Raw genomic sequence first — 18,220 nt, 5'->3', positions numbered from 1 at the left:
ACAATGTGCAGCGGGCCAGGCTGAGCAGCCTGCTGATGGGAACTTGGCTCGCTCCAGGCAGGAGGGGGCGGGAGGGAGGATGAAGAGTGAGCCAACAAATGATTTCACAAACAAAAGCTGACTTTTGGAAACCCGATGCAAGGGAGTGGATGATTTGATTACAGCCAGCCTTTAAAACCCAAGCCAGCAGCCTTGGCTGAAGAGGGCTTTTACATAATTGAGAAGGAAAGTTCACTGCCAAGATGGGAAGTGCTTCCTACAGCGCTCGGCTCGGCAGACCCCGTCTCCCCAGCCGCTGAGAGGCCCTGCCTTTCCTGAAGCCCGAATGGTGCCATTAAGATGTGAAAATGTCACACTTGCGGGGCTGGCTGCAGGTGGCGGGCGCGGCAGGAGAGCCCGGACTGCGGCTTAATCAGGGCTCCTGCCCAGCTTGGCATCTTTGGCACCGGTGGGACCGTGGTCATCTCACTGCTCGGACAAGTGACCAGGATCCAAGGACTTTGTGACTCTGGGAAAACAACCCTCCTCGAGCATTTAGAGTTCAGAGAAGCAGGCGGAGTGGGAGCCACAAACCCTCTTGGGAACGGGGCCCCCAGGGGCTCTTCCCGGGAAAGCCGGGACCTGCACCGCTTTCTCCGCCCCCCTTCGCCGCAAAAGAAGGCACGTACTTGCCCGCAGCGTAGACCTCTGCGGTATCGAAGAGGTTGATGCCGTTGTCGTAGGCCAAGGTCATTAGCTGCTCTGCCATCTGGAATGAGACAACCAGGGCTGCTTGCAGGTGGCACTGTCTTGCCAGGCCTGGGGGTGGGGGGTGCGGTGCGGGGGCTCCGGAGCACAACCTGGAGGCATGGGGAGGCTCTTCGAGGGCCCCGTCCCCGTCCTCGGACACCCCGAGTCCTCTCCTGCCAGAGGGCCGGCCCGCAAGCAGCTCAGTCACAGACCCGAGAGAAGAAAGAAGAATGCGTGAAGGAAGAGCCTCTGGATCGTGAATTTCTTGTGAGCAGGGACCCCACCTGTTGGATCATCATGGGGCTGAGTGTCTGTACTGGGTTGAATCACGTCCCCCAGAATCTCAGAATGTGAATTTATTTGGTGATTTTTTAAAAATTGTTTTTTGGCCACACCCATGGCATATAGATGCTCCAGGGCCAGGGACTGAACCCACACCACAGCAGGGACGACGCCAGATCCTTAACCTACGGGACCACCAGGGAACTCCTAGCAATGGTTTTTTTGTTGTTTGTTTTGGTTTTTTGGGGGCAGACGTAATTGATGGGGACAGAGTAGTGAGACAAAGTAGGTGATTAAACAGGTTATCCCTCTAGGGGATTGTAAACAGGAAAAAAGTATGGGAGACCCTGTAAGTTAATGATCCCTCAGGGCAGCAGGAAGCAGGCTTGCTTATCATAAAACCACACAACAGAAGCATGAGACATGCCCCCAAACAATCAAGCATTATGGTGGAATGAGACCCACGTCCTGCCCATAAATTGGTAGGTTAATGATTCCTAGATGCTTCTCTGAGCACACTAAAAACAAAAATATAGGGGAGGGTGACATTAAACTGAAAGCTGAGATGACTGATCATATTTAATATATATCACCGTCTTTTTGCTCATTTCCTTTGCGCCATGACAGTCCCAGTCTGACTTCATAGGGCCAAGAAAACTCCCTGCCTGACGTGGAGCAGAGGCTGATGGTGGAAGCTTGATGTCTACTCAAGAATGAGGGAGTTCCCCTTGTGGTTCAGCAGAAATGAACCCAACTAGTATCCATGAGGACGTGGGTTCGATCCCTGGCCTCGCTCCGTGGGTTGAGGATCCAGCGAGCTGTGATGGAGGTTGCAAACGGGGCTCGGATCTTGTGTCGCTGTGACTGTGGTGTATAGGCCGGCAGCTGGAGCTCCAATTTGACCCCTAGCCTGGGAACTGCCATATGCCGGGCCCTTAAAAAAAACAAAAAGAAGAATGAGGAATAAGGTGGTTTTCTCTCCCTCCCCATTCTTTCTCTGGTTATAAAACTGTAGCCCTCCCAAGTTCTCAGGGTGGGGTACTCCCTCCCCGCCTGCTTGTGTTGCTCACAAGCATCCTGTGTGAAGAAACGCTTTCCTTTCCCGGTTGCTCCGCGTCTCCCTGAATTCTTTCTGCCTCGAGGAAGCAGAACCTACATTTTACTTGGTCCTGAGATGCAGGGTGCCGGTTCTGTAATTAGGTAAGATGGGGTCAACCTGCATTAGGGTGAGTCCTACACCCAATACGAGTGGTGGACACACAGGGAAGGGGCCACGTGAAGACAGAGGCAGGGATTCAGGTAAAGAGCCTACAGTCCAGGGAACGTCAAACGGGGCCAGCCACTGGCAGAGCCGGGAGACAGGACTGGAAGGGACGCTTCTCCAGGGCTCTGGGGCGAGCGAGGCTCTGCACCTTGATCTTGGACTTCTGGCCTCGGAACCGTGAGAGCATAAACTTCTGCTGTTTTAATCCACTCCGTGTGTGGGACTTTCTTGCAGCCGCGCTGGGAAACTAGCAGAGCCGCAGCAGGAGTGCAGTAAATCTTGGCAGAATAAACACGTTCTGAAAGCCGTGGCTGGAATGCGCTGGGACACCGTATCCACTGAAGTCTTCCCGGCAGCCGCCTGAGGGTGGTATGATTATCATTTGCAGATGGAGAGACTGCTGGCCTCAGGAGCCCCCTGGCCTTGGCCCGAGCTCCTCCAGTGCCTTGAAGACGGGGTTTGATGACACGGTGACGAAGCCTGCCTGCAAGGGACAGCCCCCTCCAAGATGTAGCGGAGAAGCAGCCCCCGAACCCCGCTGGCCCTCCGCACAGCGCAGGTGTCCCTCCGAGCGTTGCAGATGCAAACTTCCCCACCAGCCAATTCCAGCAGCTCAGCTCAGAGCACCAAGCCTGCCGCCCAGGCCAGCCCAGGGCACAGTGAATAATGCTCAACCCTCAAAAACCGCAGGAAGGAGCCAGGCAGGAGCAGTTTCTCAGAGCTGCCTCCAAACCTAACACAGAAACTCCACTGGCCAGGCGGGTGTGGAGAAGGAGGCTGGTGCCCCATGGGGATTGGTGGGTGGCGCGGGCACAAACACCGCCTGCGGAAGGTAGCTGGCTGCAAACAAATCCCTTGAATTTCAAGAGGAGCCAGAAATCCAGGATATTGGGGAGGGGGGTAAAATCTGATTTTCACATGTTGGCAATGAACCCCAAAGCTTTCAGATACTGAGCATGTCAACGCTGACCCCTATCAGTCAGCTGCTGTCATCCGAGTAGGAAAGTTCCTGGCTTTGAAGGCCATTGGTGGAGAAGTTTTTTGGATCCATCTGCGGGGAGGACTGGCTCGCTCCTCCCTCTGGTGGCTCAAGCGTAACAATGTATCTAATGCATCCACGCGCATGCTCCCCAGCTGCTCTGGGCTCCTCAGTCTCCCGACTCCAGGCACAGGAGGCGATTCTCCCTCCCAGCAGATCCTGGTCTCCGTCTTGACTTCTCCTGGATGTGTCCCCCCCACCGGCTGCCCCGGCTCTGCCAAGAGAGCACCGTGTGCTGAAGGTTACACAGCCGGTTAGATGTGCATGGTGTCCCCTGGGGAGGGTTCTGAGCCAGGTGGCTCAGGGCTTTTATTTGCATATTTCAGACACACAGCGTGTTTTCTTTTGGTTCCATCAAGCTCACAGGGAGGGTTCCCCTACAGGTATTCCTCTGCACTTTGCTTTTTTCACTTAAAATACATCCTGGAAATCAGTGCATGGAGATCTCATCTGTTCCTTTCTTTTAAAAAAAATTAAAAATTGCGGTAAAATATATACAACGTAAAAGTTTACCATTTTAACCATTTTTAGTGTACAGTTCAGTGGTATTAAATCCATTTCCCTCACTGTACAACCATCACCACTGTCCATTTCCAGACCTCTGTCATCTTCCCAAACTGAAATTCTGTCCTCATCAAACACTCACTCCCCGTTCTCCCTCCCCCAGCTCCCTCCTCAAGCTTCATCCATGTTATAGCGTGTTTCAGAATTTACAGGGCTGGGTTTTGAAGGGTGGTTAGGAGTTTGTCCGGCAGGCAGGGGAGGAGGCTGGCGGAGGGGGCGCTGCAGGCAGCGGGGCTGGTGTGTGCTGAGGAGGGGCGGCTGTACCTGCGGTCTTGCCCATCCCGTGCTCAGGTCAAACACCTGGGCATCCTGTACTCATCTTTCTCTCAATCCACCATTGAACCTCCGGCCGATCCTGTCAGCTCCCCCTGCAAACGGATTCGGTACCTGACCGCTCCTGCCCACCTGGTCCACCTGGTCCCGGCTGCAGCGTCCCTCCGGAGAGGTTTTTGGGGTAGCCCCCTAACTCTCTTTGCTTCTGTTCGTGTCCCTCCCCACCCCAGGCAAAGGGCCGTCCATGCATCAGCAACAGCAGCATCAGAAATGCAGAAGCCCAGGTTCCGCCCCAGACTTGCCACATCGGAATCTGCATTTTAAACAGATCTCCAGGGTATATGGGCACATGTAACAATCTGACAAGTGTCCCTGCCCTCCCCACAACTGGCAGCAGCCAGACGGAGGCTTTTAAGACCTACATCAGGGCCACTTCCCTCTCTACTAAAATCCTCTGGCCATTACTCTCCAGGTGTGACCTCGGCACCTGCTCAGCCCCCAGGCTCTGCATCCTCGGAATGGGATGAGAACACCTCGCTCCCAGGGCGGATGGAGGATTGAGGGCCATAATAAATGTGGAGTCCTTAGCCACTATTCTTATTAAATTTTTATGGCCCAAGCTGCTTGGAACACGTGCCCTGAGGGGGAGTTTTCTACCTGAACAGCTGTGCCAGGTCACAGAAAGGGCGTTGAACTTGAGTTTGGAAATCTGAGTCTGTCCAGGGCAGCGCTGCTACTTGGCCATGTGACCTGAGGTTTACCAACACCGTCTGCTTCCTGTGTCCCAGCCCAGCCCAGCCCACGGGGCCTCCCTCTGTGGGACGACAGCCCCACTGAGATTTACAGATGCTGCTGTGACCCCACAGGACAGGGGACTTTTCTGTAAAGGGCTAAAAGGTTAATATTTTCTGCTTTGTGGGCCAGGTGGTCTCTGCGGCAACTACTCAACTCGGCCCGCTTACAATATGTAAACAAACTGGCGTGGCTGCCTGTCAATAAAGCTTTATTTACAAAAACTGGGCTGCAGAATTCACAGACGCAGAGACTGATCAGAGGTTGCCAGGGGCTGGGGAGTTATTGCTTCATGGGTACAGAGTTTCTGTTTGGGGTGATGGAAAATTCTGGAAATAGGCGGTGGTAATGGTTGCACAGCCAAGTTAAGATACTTAATGGCACTGAACTATATATTGAAAGAATTGGTTAACATGGTACATTTTATGTTATGCTTATTTTATTTTTCATTTTATGGCCACACCCAAGGCAAATGCAAGTTCCCAGGCCAGGGGTCATAACAGAGCTGCAGCTGCCAGTCTACACCATGGCCACAGCAACGCCGGATCCAAGCTGCCTCTGCGACCTATGCCCCAGCTTGCGGCAACAGCAGACTCTTAACCCCCTGAGCGAGGCCAGGGATTGAACCCACATCCTCATGGGTTCTTAACCCACTGAGCCACAATGTGAACTCCGTATGTTATACTTATTTGAAGCATAAGAAAAATGGTTAAAATGGCAAATTTTATGTTTCTTATTTTTAAGAAGAAAGAAAAAAAGATAAACCAGGCCAGGGACCAGATTTGGCCCCGGGGCCATCACTTAACGGACATATTCGGAGTCCTGCCGTGGCACAACACGCTGCCATAACAAATTTCTCATTCCCTGTTTCCATGTCACCCTGGCGTCCGGGCACAGTGTCTTGCATACAGGAGGTAACTCTAAAAACAGGACTCTGTTTCTGGAGCCCGTGCCACACTAGACACCTGCCTTTGGCCATGAACTTAGCAGGATCACGTGTTCTAGGCGGAGTCACTCATCCAGGGTGCCCAATGGGCCAGGGGCTGCTCTGGGTTTGGGCAGCACCCTTGTTTCTCTGCAGCCCAGGATGGTCCTTGCTTCTTTGTGGTGCCAACCCTGCTGGCCCAGGCCAGGCAGCTAGAGAACCCAGTCTGGGCATTCTTCATCTGAACTGTGGCTCCTCAGACTCGAGGTCTTGATTTTCTGGGACACTAACTGTAGGATTCCATGGGAAAATTCTGCTTGTCCCTTGGCTCCATCATCGTCGTCTGCCAGGGCTTTTTAGAAGCCTGAATCTGTCTTCTATCGTAGCCGCTATCCTCCCAGCTTGGTGTCATCTGGAAACGACTTCCAGTATCTTCATGCACGTCACTATGTCTCTGATGGAGAAGGCAGGAGCCAGCTGTGGCTGCCACGGGATCATTAATCAATACTCTTTGGGTGCGATGGGTCTGCTGGAGAAAAAGTCACCTAATTGGATAGTGACGATCTGGCCACTTCTCTATGTCTTTCCCTCAAGGACATCGCATGCAGCGTAGCTAATGCCATTTGGAAACGAAGTCACATCCTCCCCAGAATTCTTGCACATCGAAAGGGACACAGGCAAATCAGACACGGCCTATTGGGGGTAAACCACGTGGGCTCTGGGGCTCTGACCTTTCTTTTTCACGAATCTTTTTTTTGTTTGTTTTGGCTGTGCCCGTGGCATGTGAAAATTCCCTGTGAACCCACGGCACAGCAGTGACTCAAGCTGCTGCAGTGACAAGGCTGGATCCTTAACCTGCTATACCACCAGGGAACTCACTCATGACTCTCTTTTTTTAAAAAAAGGAAGTATGGAGTTCCCTGCTGATTCACTGGGCTAAAGATCTGGCGTTGTCACTGCTGTGGCTTGGCTTACAGCTGTGGCACAGGTTCGATCCCTGACCTGGGAACTTCCACATGCCATGGGTGCAGCCACCACCCCCCCAACCAAAAAAAAAAAAATGCAGTGTAATTGATTTACAATGTTGTGTCAATTTCAGGCGTACAGCCCAGTAACACAGTCCCTTCTATTTTAAATGCTTTTGGAACCAGTCTTACGGCTAAAGACGAAACGACTCCCTGCCACCCAAAAAACACCTGTCTCAATCCTGAGATAGGGCAGACCCAGAACCTCAAAGCGAGGGCAATTAGTTCTACACGGCCACTGTCCTAGAAGAAAGAGGAACAAGAACACAAATGAAGGGCATCCAGATTTTGAGGGGAGCCAAGCTTTCCCTTTGAAAAGGAACCGAAATCACAGCTACGATGTCTCACGTGAACTCGCTTATTAATTTTTAAATGCAGCCTTTTTCGTGGTACGAAGGGCGGACGTGCAGGCGGCTTCTTGTGCAGACATTCGGAGCTCTCTGAGCAAATGCCACTGTTCTCGCTTCCAAGATATTCACTCGGTGCCCAGAGGGGCCCATCAGCCTGGGAGTCAGTGTCCTGTCCAGGACAGATGTGGGCCATGCTGCATCCTGTGGCAGAGAGAAGCCCCAGCGAGTGCGTCGGATTAAGGATGGCGAGGGGGCACGCGCAGCTAGGAGCTTGGTCAGATGTTGCTCTCCTCGGACCTCAGCTTGCAGCAAAATGTGTAGACTGTGCGTGCTGGCTGCCGCAGATATTTATCGAAGGTTTTTTTTTTTTCTTTTTTCTTTTTATGGCTGCACCTGCAGCATATGGGCTAGGGGTCATATCGGAGCTGCAGTGGCTGGCTTATCCCACAGCCACAGTAAAGTTGGATCCAAGTTGCATCTTCGAGCTATGCTGTGGCTCACGGCAACGCCAGATCCTTAATCCACTGAGCGAGGCCAGGGGTTGAATCCACATCCTCACAGATACTATGTGGGGTTCTTAACCCCCTGAGCCATAACGGGAACTCCCTTTATGGAAGTGTTAAATTTACAGGGGCGCTCTCTGTGGGAGCAGCGCAGAACTGCACTGGGCTTTAGGTTTTGAAAGGGAGCACTCCCTGAATTCTCTTTGCGAGTTGTGGAATGGGTGTTATATCAGGAACCTGAGTTTTGGCGACTCTAAGCAGCTTGGGGACGCCCCAGGTGTCAGCACCGCTGCTAAGACTCCCTCTTTCTGTTGGCCCCAGGGCACCCTGCAGAAACAAAGCGGGGAGCCACGCAGCTGCCCTGGGCGCAGACTACCTGGTGCGTTTCATGGACTTTACCCTGTGCCTGGGTGTGGGCGGCCCGCCCTAGGATTTGGGAGAACGGGACCCCCACCTTACCTCGTCCGTGATCTGGCCTCCGAAGGTCACCCATGTTCCTGCAAGGAGACACAGGTGCAAGTCAGAGAGCTGCTCTGGGGAGCCCCATCTCCCCAGGCTACAGGGTGCAGGGGAACAGCCCCAGGTCACACACTGCTCTGTTCTGCAGTGAGCCTGTGCTTGGTGTGGGTGACACCTGGCCCTCAGGGCAAGTCTCCTGTGCTTGAGGCCACTGAACCAAAGGGACAGCAAATGCCCAGAGCTGGCGGCTGACCGCAGGGCTTTGAAGTGCTCACTGGGGCTCAAGCTGAGGCAGCTCCTATTCCAGGGACCGCCGCAGGCAGTGAGACCAGGGCCGTCTCCTTGAGATGCGCAGGTCTGACAGCCACGTCCCTGCTTGCTGGGCAGTGTGTGTGTGTGTGTACATGCCCACCGTGGAGGCAGAGGGACAGCGTATTCTGGGAACAAAGCTCACATCTGGCAAAAGAAGAAACAGGGCAAAATGCGACTGCCCTTCATGAGGAACTGTGTCATGTGCTCTGTCACGTGAGGAAAGAAGATGCTGGCACGTGGGGGCGCCCGTGACTTTCTGATGCTGGCCAGGGGGCTGCGCGGGCAGGGGGCCCTGGTACCTGACACCCCCCCCCTGCTCAGGCTGTATCTCTGTCCCCCTCCCTCTCCTAGGACCCTCCCCTACTGCCTCCTGGTTACCATGGTGACCGAGCCCCCCTCCATCCTGGCTCTGGGTGCAGCTCCCTCCCCCGACCCCAGGGGTGGTCCCTTCAGCCTTCCAGCAGCCCCTGCTTCCTTGGGTGCCGCTGGACCCAGGGGCCACCACACTCACCGAGCCCCAGGCAGGAGACCCTCAGGCCGGACTTGCCCAGGTTCCTGGAAAACAGACACGGCGTGAGTTCCCAGGGACCAGGGCTGGACACCCCCACAACTGACCAGCACCCCAGACCACCCACCCAACCTCTTCTGGGGGCTCTGAAGACGGGGGGTTCTTTGGAGAGAGGCCTGCTGCTCGCCCCCCTGGGGGTTAAGGGCCCACTGTCCCTCCACACATCAGGGCACAGCCATGTGGCTGGGTCAGGCCATGCTGTGACCAGGGCAGGTCCCCCAGGGCCCCCTCGGAGAGAACACAAGAAACGGACCCCGTCTTGTTTCAGGGGCAGAAACAAGGTTGAGTTAGGCCTTGGGGGCCTGGCCAGGGGGCGCCCTCTTCAAAAGAGCCTCTTTCCCCATCTCTAGGGTCACGGCGGAGGCTTTGCTCATCGTTATTCCTTCCGTCTGCGGAGTGGAGAAGTCAGTCCCCCGTCACCCGGGCCACCCGGCCCTCGGCCCTGTCCCTCTGCAGTGGGAATGAGGGTGAGCAGAGCTTCACCGAGGGGTGCCGGTGCCCGCAGCAGGCCTGCCCCCCAGCCGGACACCCTCAGGCCCAGCAGCTATAGCTGCATGGCCGCCCAGAGCTGTGTCACAGGCCCCCTGGGGCGCCTGCCAGCCGGGGTGCATCGGGGGTCCATGGTAAAGGGCCACGGGCTGTCCTGAGGTTCTGGAGGCTGGCAGTGCCCTGCTGAGGATTGAGATGCCCACCATCCTGGCCTGTCCATCCTGCACAGGCTGGCTCGGACCAGAGGGGCTGACATTCCGCCCAGGCAGTGGACTCTAACACGCCCCCACCATGCGACATGCCCCCACCCTTGGCCCTTTATGGGAGCTGCTCCGCTGGTGAGGGTGACAAGGGGCAGGATGGGGCCCACCTCCCTTGGGAGACCTCGCTGCCCCCATCCTGGCCCTGGAACCAAGAGGGGGTGGTATCCTTCTGGGCAGTGGGAGGCCAAAGAGCTGTGAGTGACACAGTGGGTGACCCCTGGCCCCCTTCCCCAAACCCCCAGCCTCCTCCTCGGGCCCCCGGGGCAGTTCTAACTTCTACAGATGCTGTGGCCTCCATTTTCCTACCCCACCTGCCCCCTGGGGGGCTGCCCCTCTCTGATCTTCTGCAGCCTCCGTTTGCCTGGTTGCAAGACCCCTGGGCCTTCCCCCCAGTACAGGTGGTCATTGGTGGGACGGAGGCGCAGATATAATCAACTTGTAAACAGTTCGATGACATTTTGTCACTGAATTAAAGGTAGTTTTAAACTGCTCAGTCTTCCCTTTCCTTCTTTCTTTCTTTCCTTCCTTCCTTCTTTCTTTCTTTTCTTTCTTTCTCTCTTTCCTTCTCTCCTTCTTTCTCTCTCTCTCTTCCTTCCTTCCCTCCCTCCCTCTCTCTCTCTCTCTCTCTCTCTTTCTTTCTTTCTTTCTTTCGCTGTACCAGTCGCATGCGAAAGTTCCCAGTCTAGGGTTCACCTGGAGCTCCAGCTACTGGCCTACACCACAGCCACAGCAACATGGGTCCGAGTGACGTCTGTGACCTACAGCCCAGATCCTTAACCCCCTGAGCATGCCCAGGGATCGAACCTGGCAGAGCCCACGTTGGGTTCCTCTGAGCCACAATAGGAACCTCATTGCCCAGGCTTCTTGTCAAATTTTCCACTAAAACCAGCCCAGCGGGGGCCCACTGTTCCTACGAGGAGTGCTGGGACTTCTCCCTAAATGAGGACGTAACAGCCGCTGGTTTCTCTTTCAGGGAGAGGAGGGACTGGGCAGGGACTAGTCACTGAAACCACACCCGGGTTCAGCCCTCCTGGCCGTGTGCCCCCGGGCGTGGCAGGTAGCCCCGCCTGATGCCTCGGGGGCTCATCTGTAGAATGGGCTCGCGGGTGGGATGGGATAACACGTGTGCCTGAGGCGCGGGCTCCCAGGACACTGGCTCTGCACGTGTTTCATTTCCAAGAGACACAGCACAGGACAGGGCACGGCAGCCTTTCCCTTATACGAGAGATGACAACGGACAAACCAAGAGGTTTTAAATGTTTCTGTGTTAAAAAGGGGAGAGAAGTCTCCCCGTGTTTATTTTCCTCTGTGGTCAGTGAAATAACCCGCCAGTGCCCCACACGGCTTTGCATGTCCCAAGCAGAGCAACTGAGGCTCGTGACACTAGAAAGGGCGCCATCGTAACTCTATGAGGTGACAAGTTACTAAATTAACTACAGTTATCATGGTGATGATTTTCTTTTCTTCTTTTTACTTTTTTTGGTCTTTTTTAGGGCTGCACACGTGGCATATGGAGGTTCCCAGGCTAGGGGTCCAATCAGGGGACCACCACAGCCACAGCAACACCAGATCCGAGCCGCATCTTCAAACTACACCCCAGCTCCCGGCAACGCCGGATCCTTCACCCACCGAGCGAGGCCAGGGATTGAACCCACGTCCTCATGGATGCTAGTCAGATTCGTTTCTGCTGAGCCCCGACGGGGACTCCATGGAGATCATTTTATAATGGACACACGTATCAAATCATGATATTATACCTTAAACATATACAGTATTATGGGGCAATGGTTTCTAAAAAAAACAAAACTGGAAAAAGAATGCTCTTGATTTAGCATCAGACTTGCTATGAGAGATTTAAAAATATGATGTGTACGTTTGGGGTTAGTCGATGCAAACTATTCCATGTAGAATGGATAAGCAGCGAGGTCCTGCTGCACAGCACAGGGAACTAGGTCCAGGCTCTCGGGGTAGATCTTGATGGAAGATGGTACAAGAAAAAGAACATGTGTGTGTGTGTGACCGGGTCTCTGCTGGACAGCAGAAATTGGCACCACATTGTAAATCAGCTGTACTTTAACTTGAACAAATAAATACATGGGCAAATGAAACCTTCTTTTACTTAAAACATAATGTGGAGAAAATTCAAGTGGTCTCATTCTTCCAAACTTTTCTTACATAGTTTAAATCGTGCTTGAATAGATGGTGCGTGCTGAGCAGATTAGCTTGTGTTTCGTAAATGCAAGGGCGTTCCTGTCGTGGCGCAGCAGAAACGAATCTGACCGGGAACCATGAGGTTGCAGGTTCGATTCCTAGCCTTGCTCAGTGAGCTAAGGATCTGGCGTTGCTGTGAGCTATGGCGTAGGTCACAGATGTGGCTCAGATCCGGTGTTGCTGTGGCTGTGGCATAGGCTGGCAGCTGTAGCTCCGATTAGACCCCTAGCCTGGGAACCTCCATATGCTGCAAGGGCGGCCCTAAAAAGAAAACAAGCAAAAAAAAAAAAGAAGAAGGAAAAAGAAAAGCATTACCCATAGACCCTGACAGGAGGCTGAGCCCTCCTGTGTCTGTGGCTGAAGCCCCCTGGCCCACCAGATGGGGCTCCGAGTTTCCTGGGACACAGCGCGTTTGGTGGCTTAGCTGCCACTCCACCCACCGCCCTCAGGAATCATTTCACAAAACTAGGACACTGCGCGATGCTGCAATTACCCCGCTCAAGTTGTTTCCCTGTTAAAATGATGGTATTAGTTCTGCCATCCGCTGCCAGGCCCGGGGAGAAGGAATGAGAAGGGACAGGGTATCTCCAGGCTATAGGAGCTTTAGAGATACGGCAGCTCCGTGGGGGTGGTGGGAGGGGGGCTCTCGTGGACCGGGGCCGGCGACTGGCGACACGCTGCCACTTGCAACTTTCAACACAGGAAAAATTGTTTCCTACAGATTTTCCTCCCTAATTAAGACTGGACATCGTGATAAACTAGCTGGCTAAATCTCCAAGCCCCAATAATGTGAGTCTTGATTAATCTGCCTCACGTCTCTCCCGTGGTCTGGAAAAACGGGGACTCGGGGATCTAACCTTCGCTGGAGGAAAGACATCGACGCCCATCACGCAGCCGGTGGACGCGCCACACCCCTCAACTCGCACTTCAGACCCTGGGCAATGATGACAAATCCCTTTAAAATAGCTGTTCAAGGCCTTTCTCTCCAGCCATCTGGGCGGAGAGCAACGGGCTGATCAGGTGCTGGAAAGCAATGTGGCCTTGATGAGCTGGTTTGATGGACGGTCTGCTGTCACCCTGTGGGGTGATTATCTGTTTACAGGCCTGCCCTGCCCCCGACGCCAGGGTCCCTAAGGATAAGTCTGGGCTTCCGGGTCTTTAGCATCAGATTGCAGCTGGCAGCGGGGGCCCGTGGGTATATTTGGGGGTGAGAAGACCAGGTCCCGGCCGCACCCCCAGGACTGGATGCTGGCCCCTCTCCTTACTCCCAGGGCTTGTCGTCCCCCTGCACTGAGCACCTCCTGGGCCTTCCAGCAAGATTGTGGCACCCTGATGTGGGCCACTCACCTTGAGGGCCACTGTGAAGGGCCAGCTTCTTAAGGAGGTGGTCAGAGTCAGGAGTGGCCCCTGTAGCTCCTACCTGCGTGCAGCCTGGCTGTGGCCCTGAAATTGTCATTCGGGGCAACCCTGTGAGACAGGCATCCCCACCCCCCGCGACTTAGCAAGGGCATCCTGGGTTTGGATGCTGGCTCCCATTTCAGCTGCTATGAGACTACGCATCCTCTGGAGTATGAACCCACCTCCCCCCACCACTGCCAAGCAAAGCTCCCTAGGCTCTGCCACATGGCAGGACTGGCGGGGGGTCTCCCAGTGTGGAAGAGCTGGGGCTGGGATCCGAACCCATCTCCTCAGACTGCAAACCTTCTGGCCCGCTGAACACCGCCCTTTACTGTCTGTCTTGTCCTTCTTGCCTCCAGCATGTGCCACACGCACACACATGCACATGCACGCATACAGGTGCACACACAGACACACACAGATGCACACACAGACAGGCACAGATGCACCCAGACACACACAGATGCACCCACAGACACCCACAAATATACACAGATGCACACAAATAGACACACACACACACACACACACACACACGTCTTGAGCACTCATGCCTTTGCACGTCAAATCCTCAACACATCTTAGGATTTAGGAGGGAAATCATGTCAGTGTCCGCAGGTCCCAGGTATACGGGGTTTTATAGTCTTAGAAAGGGTCTCACCTGTACTGACTCCTTTGATATCCTAGGACTGACTTAAAAGTCCCAGTGGGTAACACATATCTAACCTGAAAAACAGGTTCTGTTTGCTCCGAGCTTTCGGTTTCCCACCTAACAACAGAGGTAAACCACCAAAGCTTCTAGAAGAGAGAATTCAGCTCTGGATGGTGCTCACTGAACTTAGAGGATGGGGACGAAGGCTCTGGGCCCCAGAGGTCCATAAAACCATGCCGAGCTTGCCCCAAGGACCCAGGGAAGGAAGGGACACCCATGGAGATGCAGCAGGACCGGTTACTCCAGAATCCGTCTCAAGGGGGCCTGGGACTGACACCTCGGGTCTTTCACATGAGGTCCAGTTTCCGGCATCAGTTTTGGGGAGGTTTATGCTACACAGCTCAGCGGACAGGACCCATTTTTCTCAATACTTTTCAGGGTGGTACCAACACCAGCTAGAAAAACCCAGACCGTCTCCACTCTTCTGTAGCTTTTCCCAAGACTGGTGGCTCTGTGATTTGAGTCACTTAGAGCAGAGTTGGGAACCAGGGACCTGTTCTCGCAGACGGTCTGTTGTAAAACTTCCCCTTTCCCCAGGAACACCATTCTCGAAGTGCTCAGGGCTCCAGGTGGAGAAACTCACCAGTAAGAAGGGCCAGACCCCGCCCCCCCCAACTCTGCCCGCAGGGGCCCTGGGTACAAAACCAGCCCTCCTTTGCCACTTGGGTGCATCCACCAGGCATCTGAGCAAGGTCCTGGGTGGGGCAGGAAGGCCCCTGCCCCCAACACTGTCACTTTGCATGCTCTTTGTGGACGCACATACCCACAGCAGGTGGGAGCTGAGCCCAAGCAGAAGGACACACAGCAGCCTGCACTGAGCCATTAGCGGGAAGCTCCGGATGCTGCTCTGTGCCCTGCGGAGTGTCGGTGTTGCCCTAGAGAAACCCAGGCCTGGGTGGGACTCAGGACAGGGAGGGAAGCTTAATCCCATCACATGGTTCACTCTGCATCCCTGACCATCAAGCTGGCGTTTGCGATGGGGGTTTAGCTGCAAAGACATCAGCCCACCCACATGGCACCTCTGGAGCCTGTGTGCCTGGGGAGGGGGAAAAAGGGGCACATGGCCAGTGTCCCGGGGTCCCCAAGGAGAGAACGCATCACACAGCATCAGATTCAGGAGCTCAGCTCTTGTGAACCCTTCCCGCCACAGAAAGGAAACAAACAAGCAGAAGGAGAGAAAAGGCATCACCACCAGCCCCCGCCCGCCCCCCCCACCCCACCAGGGGAAACGGGGCCTGACCCAGAGCCTCGGGTTTCTCTCCCAGGGGGTCTGCCAGGCTCTCACCAGATGGAGGTGGGCAAGGCAGCCCCGCGCACACAGCCGCCCCGCCCTGCCTACCTATACTTCATCCCGGGCTGCTTCATGCTGGCATCGCCCGGGCTCGGGAGGCTCTGCACCGACAGCTGTCCCAGGCTCCGGGCCACCATGGCCACAGCGCGGAAGCGGCCGCGGGTGCCCGGGCTGGGGCTGCTGGCCGCTGGCCGGCCCAGCCGCTCGTCAGGGCTGCGGCCCTTGAGGCCGTGCTCCGAGCACACGAAGGACACTTGCATGTCGCCGGCGCTCAGCTCCTGCCCTCGTGCCCCCTCCTTCCAGGCTCCGAAGTCATCTGCCCCAGGAAGCCCTTCTCTGCCCGGGATGGGACTTTATCCCCGAAGATGAAGCAGGATGAAGATTTCCGAAGGCAAGGGGCGCAGAAAAAGCCTGTGTGGTCTCCCAGGGAAGGGAGTCAAATTTCCAGAAACGTGCAAGCAAAGACCTTATCAGACAGAACTGGGGAATCAACGAGGGGGAGGCGGGCAACGTGCCCTCCCTTCTCGGCCACTCCTTCCTCGGCCCCGCCCTGGTCTGGCTCTGCCCGCCTGAGCCCCCAGCCCAGCTGTGCCTGGCAGGGCTGGGCTGCCAGGAACTCGCGACCAATGAGCAGGACACTGGCAGCAGCGGGAGGGGGAGGGCGCCTCCCACCAGGGTGGCAGCCTGGGGGTTCGGGGAGCAGCTGCTTCTCCAGGCCTCCCCGAGTCTCTCTGAGGGAGCCTGGCATCCCTCCCTGGCTCTGCACAGCGTGGCTATTGGGACCCCCACCAAGTCAACGAGGTGACCTGGGGAGGCGTGGGAGGGGCAGGACCCGCCAGCAATTCATTATTAATGGAGTGGCTGCACTTGCCGCACGCCCTAGCTGATCCCTGGGAGGCTGGTCCCCGGGGCCCCAGGGTGACGGCCGCTGAGCTGGGATGGGGACGAGGTGGGCATTGCAGTCGGGTGGACAGCTGAGCGTGCAGGCAGCGGGTCTGGCCGGCTCTGTCCGCTGGTGGGTCTGGCCCAGGAAAACGGGGCTTTCCTCAGGGCTTGGCACAAGGAGAAGCCACATCACCAGAAATCTGGAGGAGAGAGGACCACTCTGGGTGGTTAAGGACACAGGAGACCCGAGGAAAGAAGCCCGGGGTCAAGGGACCAGAGACCTGAGAAGTTCCACTGCTATGCACAGTATTAGCTCACGGCAGATGCTCAACAAATAATTCCAGGGTGAATGAATGAACTGATGAATGAATGAATGATGAATGAATGAATGATGGATGAAGAGCCCCCCACTCTACCCCATCCTCCTTTCTCACCGTCACGGGATTGGGATGAACGTGAGGATGAGACTCTCCTCAAACAAAGCTCACGGCGTTTCCTGAAACCCAGAGGGGCTGGCTTTGCCCTCTGACCCCGAGCCTGCCACCCTCATGTCCGGGCCCTGGACAAAGCTGATGTTTGGGTCCTTTCTGGCCCTGCAGGAGGGGCTGAGAAAGAGCGCTGGATGGGAGGCTGGCGGTCAGCGGTCTCGCTTGTGCTCTGCTGCTCATTTGCTGTGTGATCCCAGGCAGAGGTCCCGCCCTCTCTGGGCCTCCGGGCCTCCATTGATAGAATGAGGGGACTGGCCAGAGGACTTGCCCCTCCTTGCTTGGCCCCGCAGGAACCTTCCAGGCCTGCTGGCTGTCCACTCTGCGCTCTCACAGGGCCTGGAGATGTTCCTGGTGTGGCTCTCAGCTCCGGCCCTGCCTTTTCCACAGAAAAGTTAACGACACCGCCTTGCTCTGCTCTCAGCCTCCCTGCCCCTGAGCTGGGCAGCCCCGGGTAAGGGACCCCTTCGCTGAGCCTCAGTGCCCTTGCGCCCAGTGTAGGTCCTGAGGGCGTGGTCGGATCACACCTGCAAAGCCCTCACACCGGGGTCTGGCCCTCAGGAAGCGAGCTTCCACGGTCCCTCAGCAGAAAGGAGCGGCTTTCTGGCAGCGGAGTCAGGACAGGCCCCTGTACGATGCTCTCCCCTACTCCCAGTGTGAGTGCACCCCTTTGGTTCTTCCTACAGCCTGACTCAGTATGAGGAAGCACCCCCCCTGGTGGGGGTACCTGGACCTGGCGACAGAGGGTCTGGGAGGGCAGAGCTGGTGCCTGTACTAAGGGGGCCCTGGCAGGTTACAGACCCACATGTGGAGGCCAGTGGGGGCCCTTCAGGCCTCCCAAAGCCAGCTCTGCCCTCCTCTCCCACCTGCCCAGGTAAGCCTTGGGGCCTGGCTGGCCTGGGCCCCTGGGCTCAGGGTAGGCTGGGGCCCTCTCTGAGCCCCTTTGGTAGGGGGTTCCTCCACCCCCTACCGGAGGGGCTCCCTGGGCCCCTCACCTACTGACCCCTGAATTAGGAGACAACGTGCCCCGGACCTCAGGAAGCCCACGGGCCTGCTGAAGAGGGTGCAGGTGGAAAGACTCTGCCCTTGGCTCCTCCCCAGGCTCGTGGAGCTCATAGTCCAGGGCCAGGATGCTCAACACCTGACTGGGATGCTGGAGGAGCTTGCTACCAATGCAGATTCCTGGGCCCCCACCACGCCTACTGAATCAGCAGCTCTGTGGCTGGGCCTGGGAAGCTGTGCTTTTGTTTTTGTTTTTTTGTTTGTTTGTTTTGTTTTTGTCTTTTTAGGGCCACACCTGTGGCATATGGAGGTTCCCAGGCTAGGGGTCGCATCAGAGCTGCAGCCACCAGCCTACGCTACAGTCATAGCAATGCCAGATCTGAGCCATGTCTGTGACCT

General features: G+C 55.8%; 1 protein-coding gene across 5 annotated transcripts in view; it reads right to left on the bottom strand.

Moving 5' to 3' along the window:
• Positions 1-18,220, bottom strand: part of KCNAB2 (potassium voltage-gated channel subfamily A regulatory beta subunit 2) — an 89,100-nt gene that overhangs the window by 17,075 nt on the left and 53,805 nt on the right. For 4 of the 5 annotated variants that reach the window (XM_047791241.1, XM_047791242.1, XM_047791243.1 and 1 more), the window contains 3 exons: positions 9,029-9,072; positions 8,206-8,243; positions 669-748 (listed from right to left, as the gene is read on the bottom strand). In XM_047791241.1, the coding sequence (XP_047647197.1) occupies positions 669-748; positions 8,206-8,243; positions 9,029-9,072 (162 nt within the window). Of the gene's footprint in view, positions 1-668; positions 749-8,205; positions 8,244-9,028; positions 9,073-15,497; positions 16,071-18,220 lie in introns of those variants that run through there. The other variant, XM_047791240.1, reaches the window with a different exon arrangement.

The sequence above is a fragment of the Phacochoerus africanus genome, chromosome 8 (assembly GCF_016906955.1).
Source record: "Phacochoerus africanus isolate WHEZ1 chromosome 8, ROS_Pafr_v1, whole genome shotgun sequence".
Lineage (NCBI taxonomy): Eukaryota > Metazoa > Chordata > Mammalia > Artiodactyla > Suidae > Phacochoerus > Phacochoerus africanus.
This window is presented reverse-complemented; position numbering and strand designations above follow the sequence as displayed.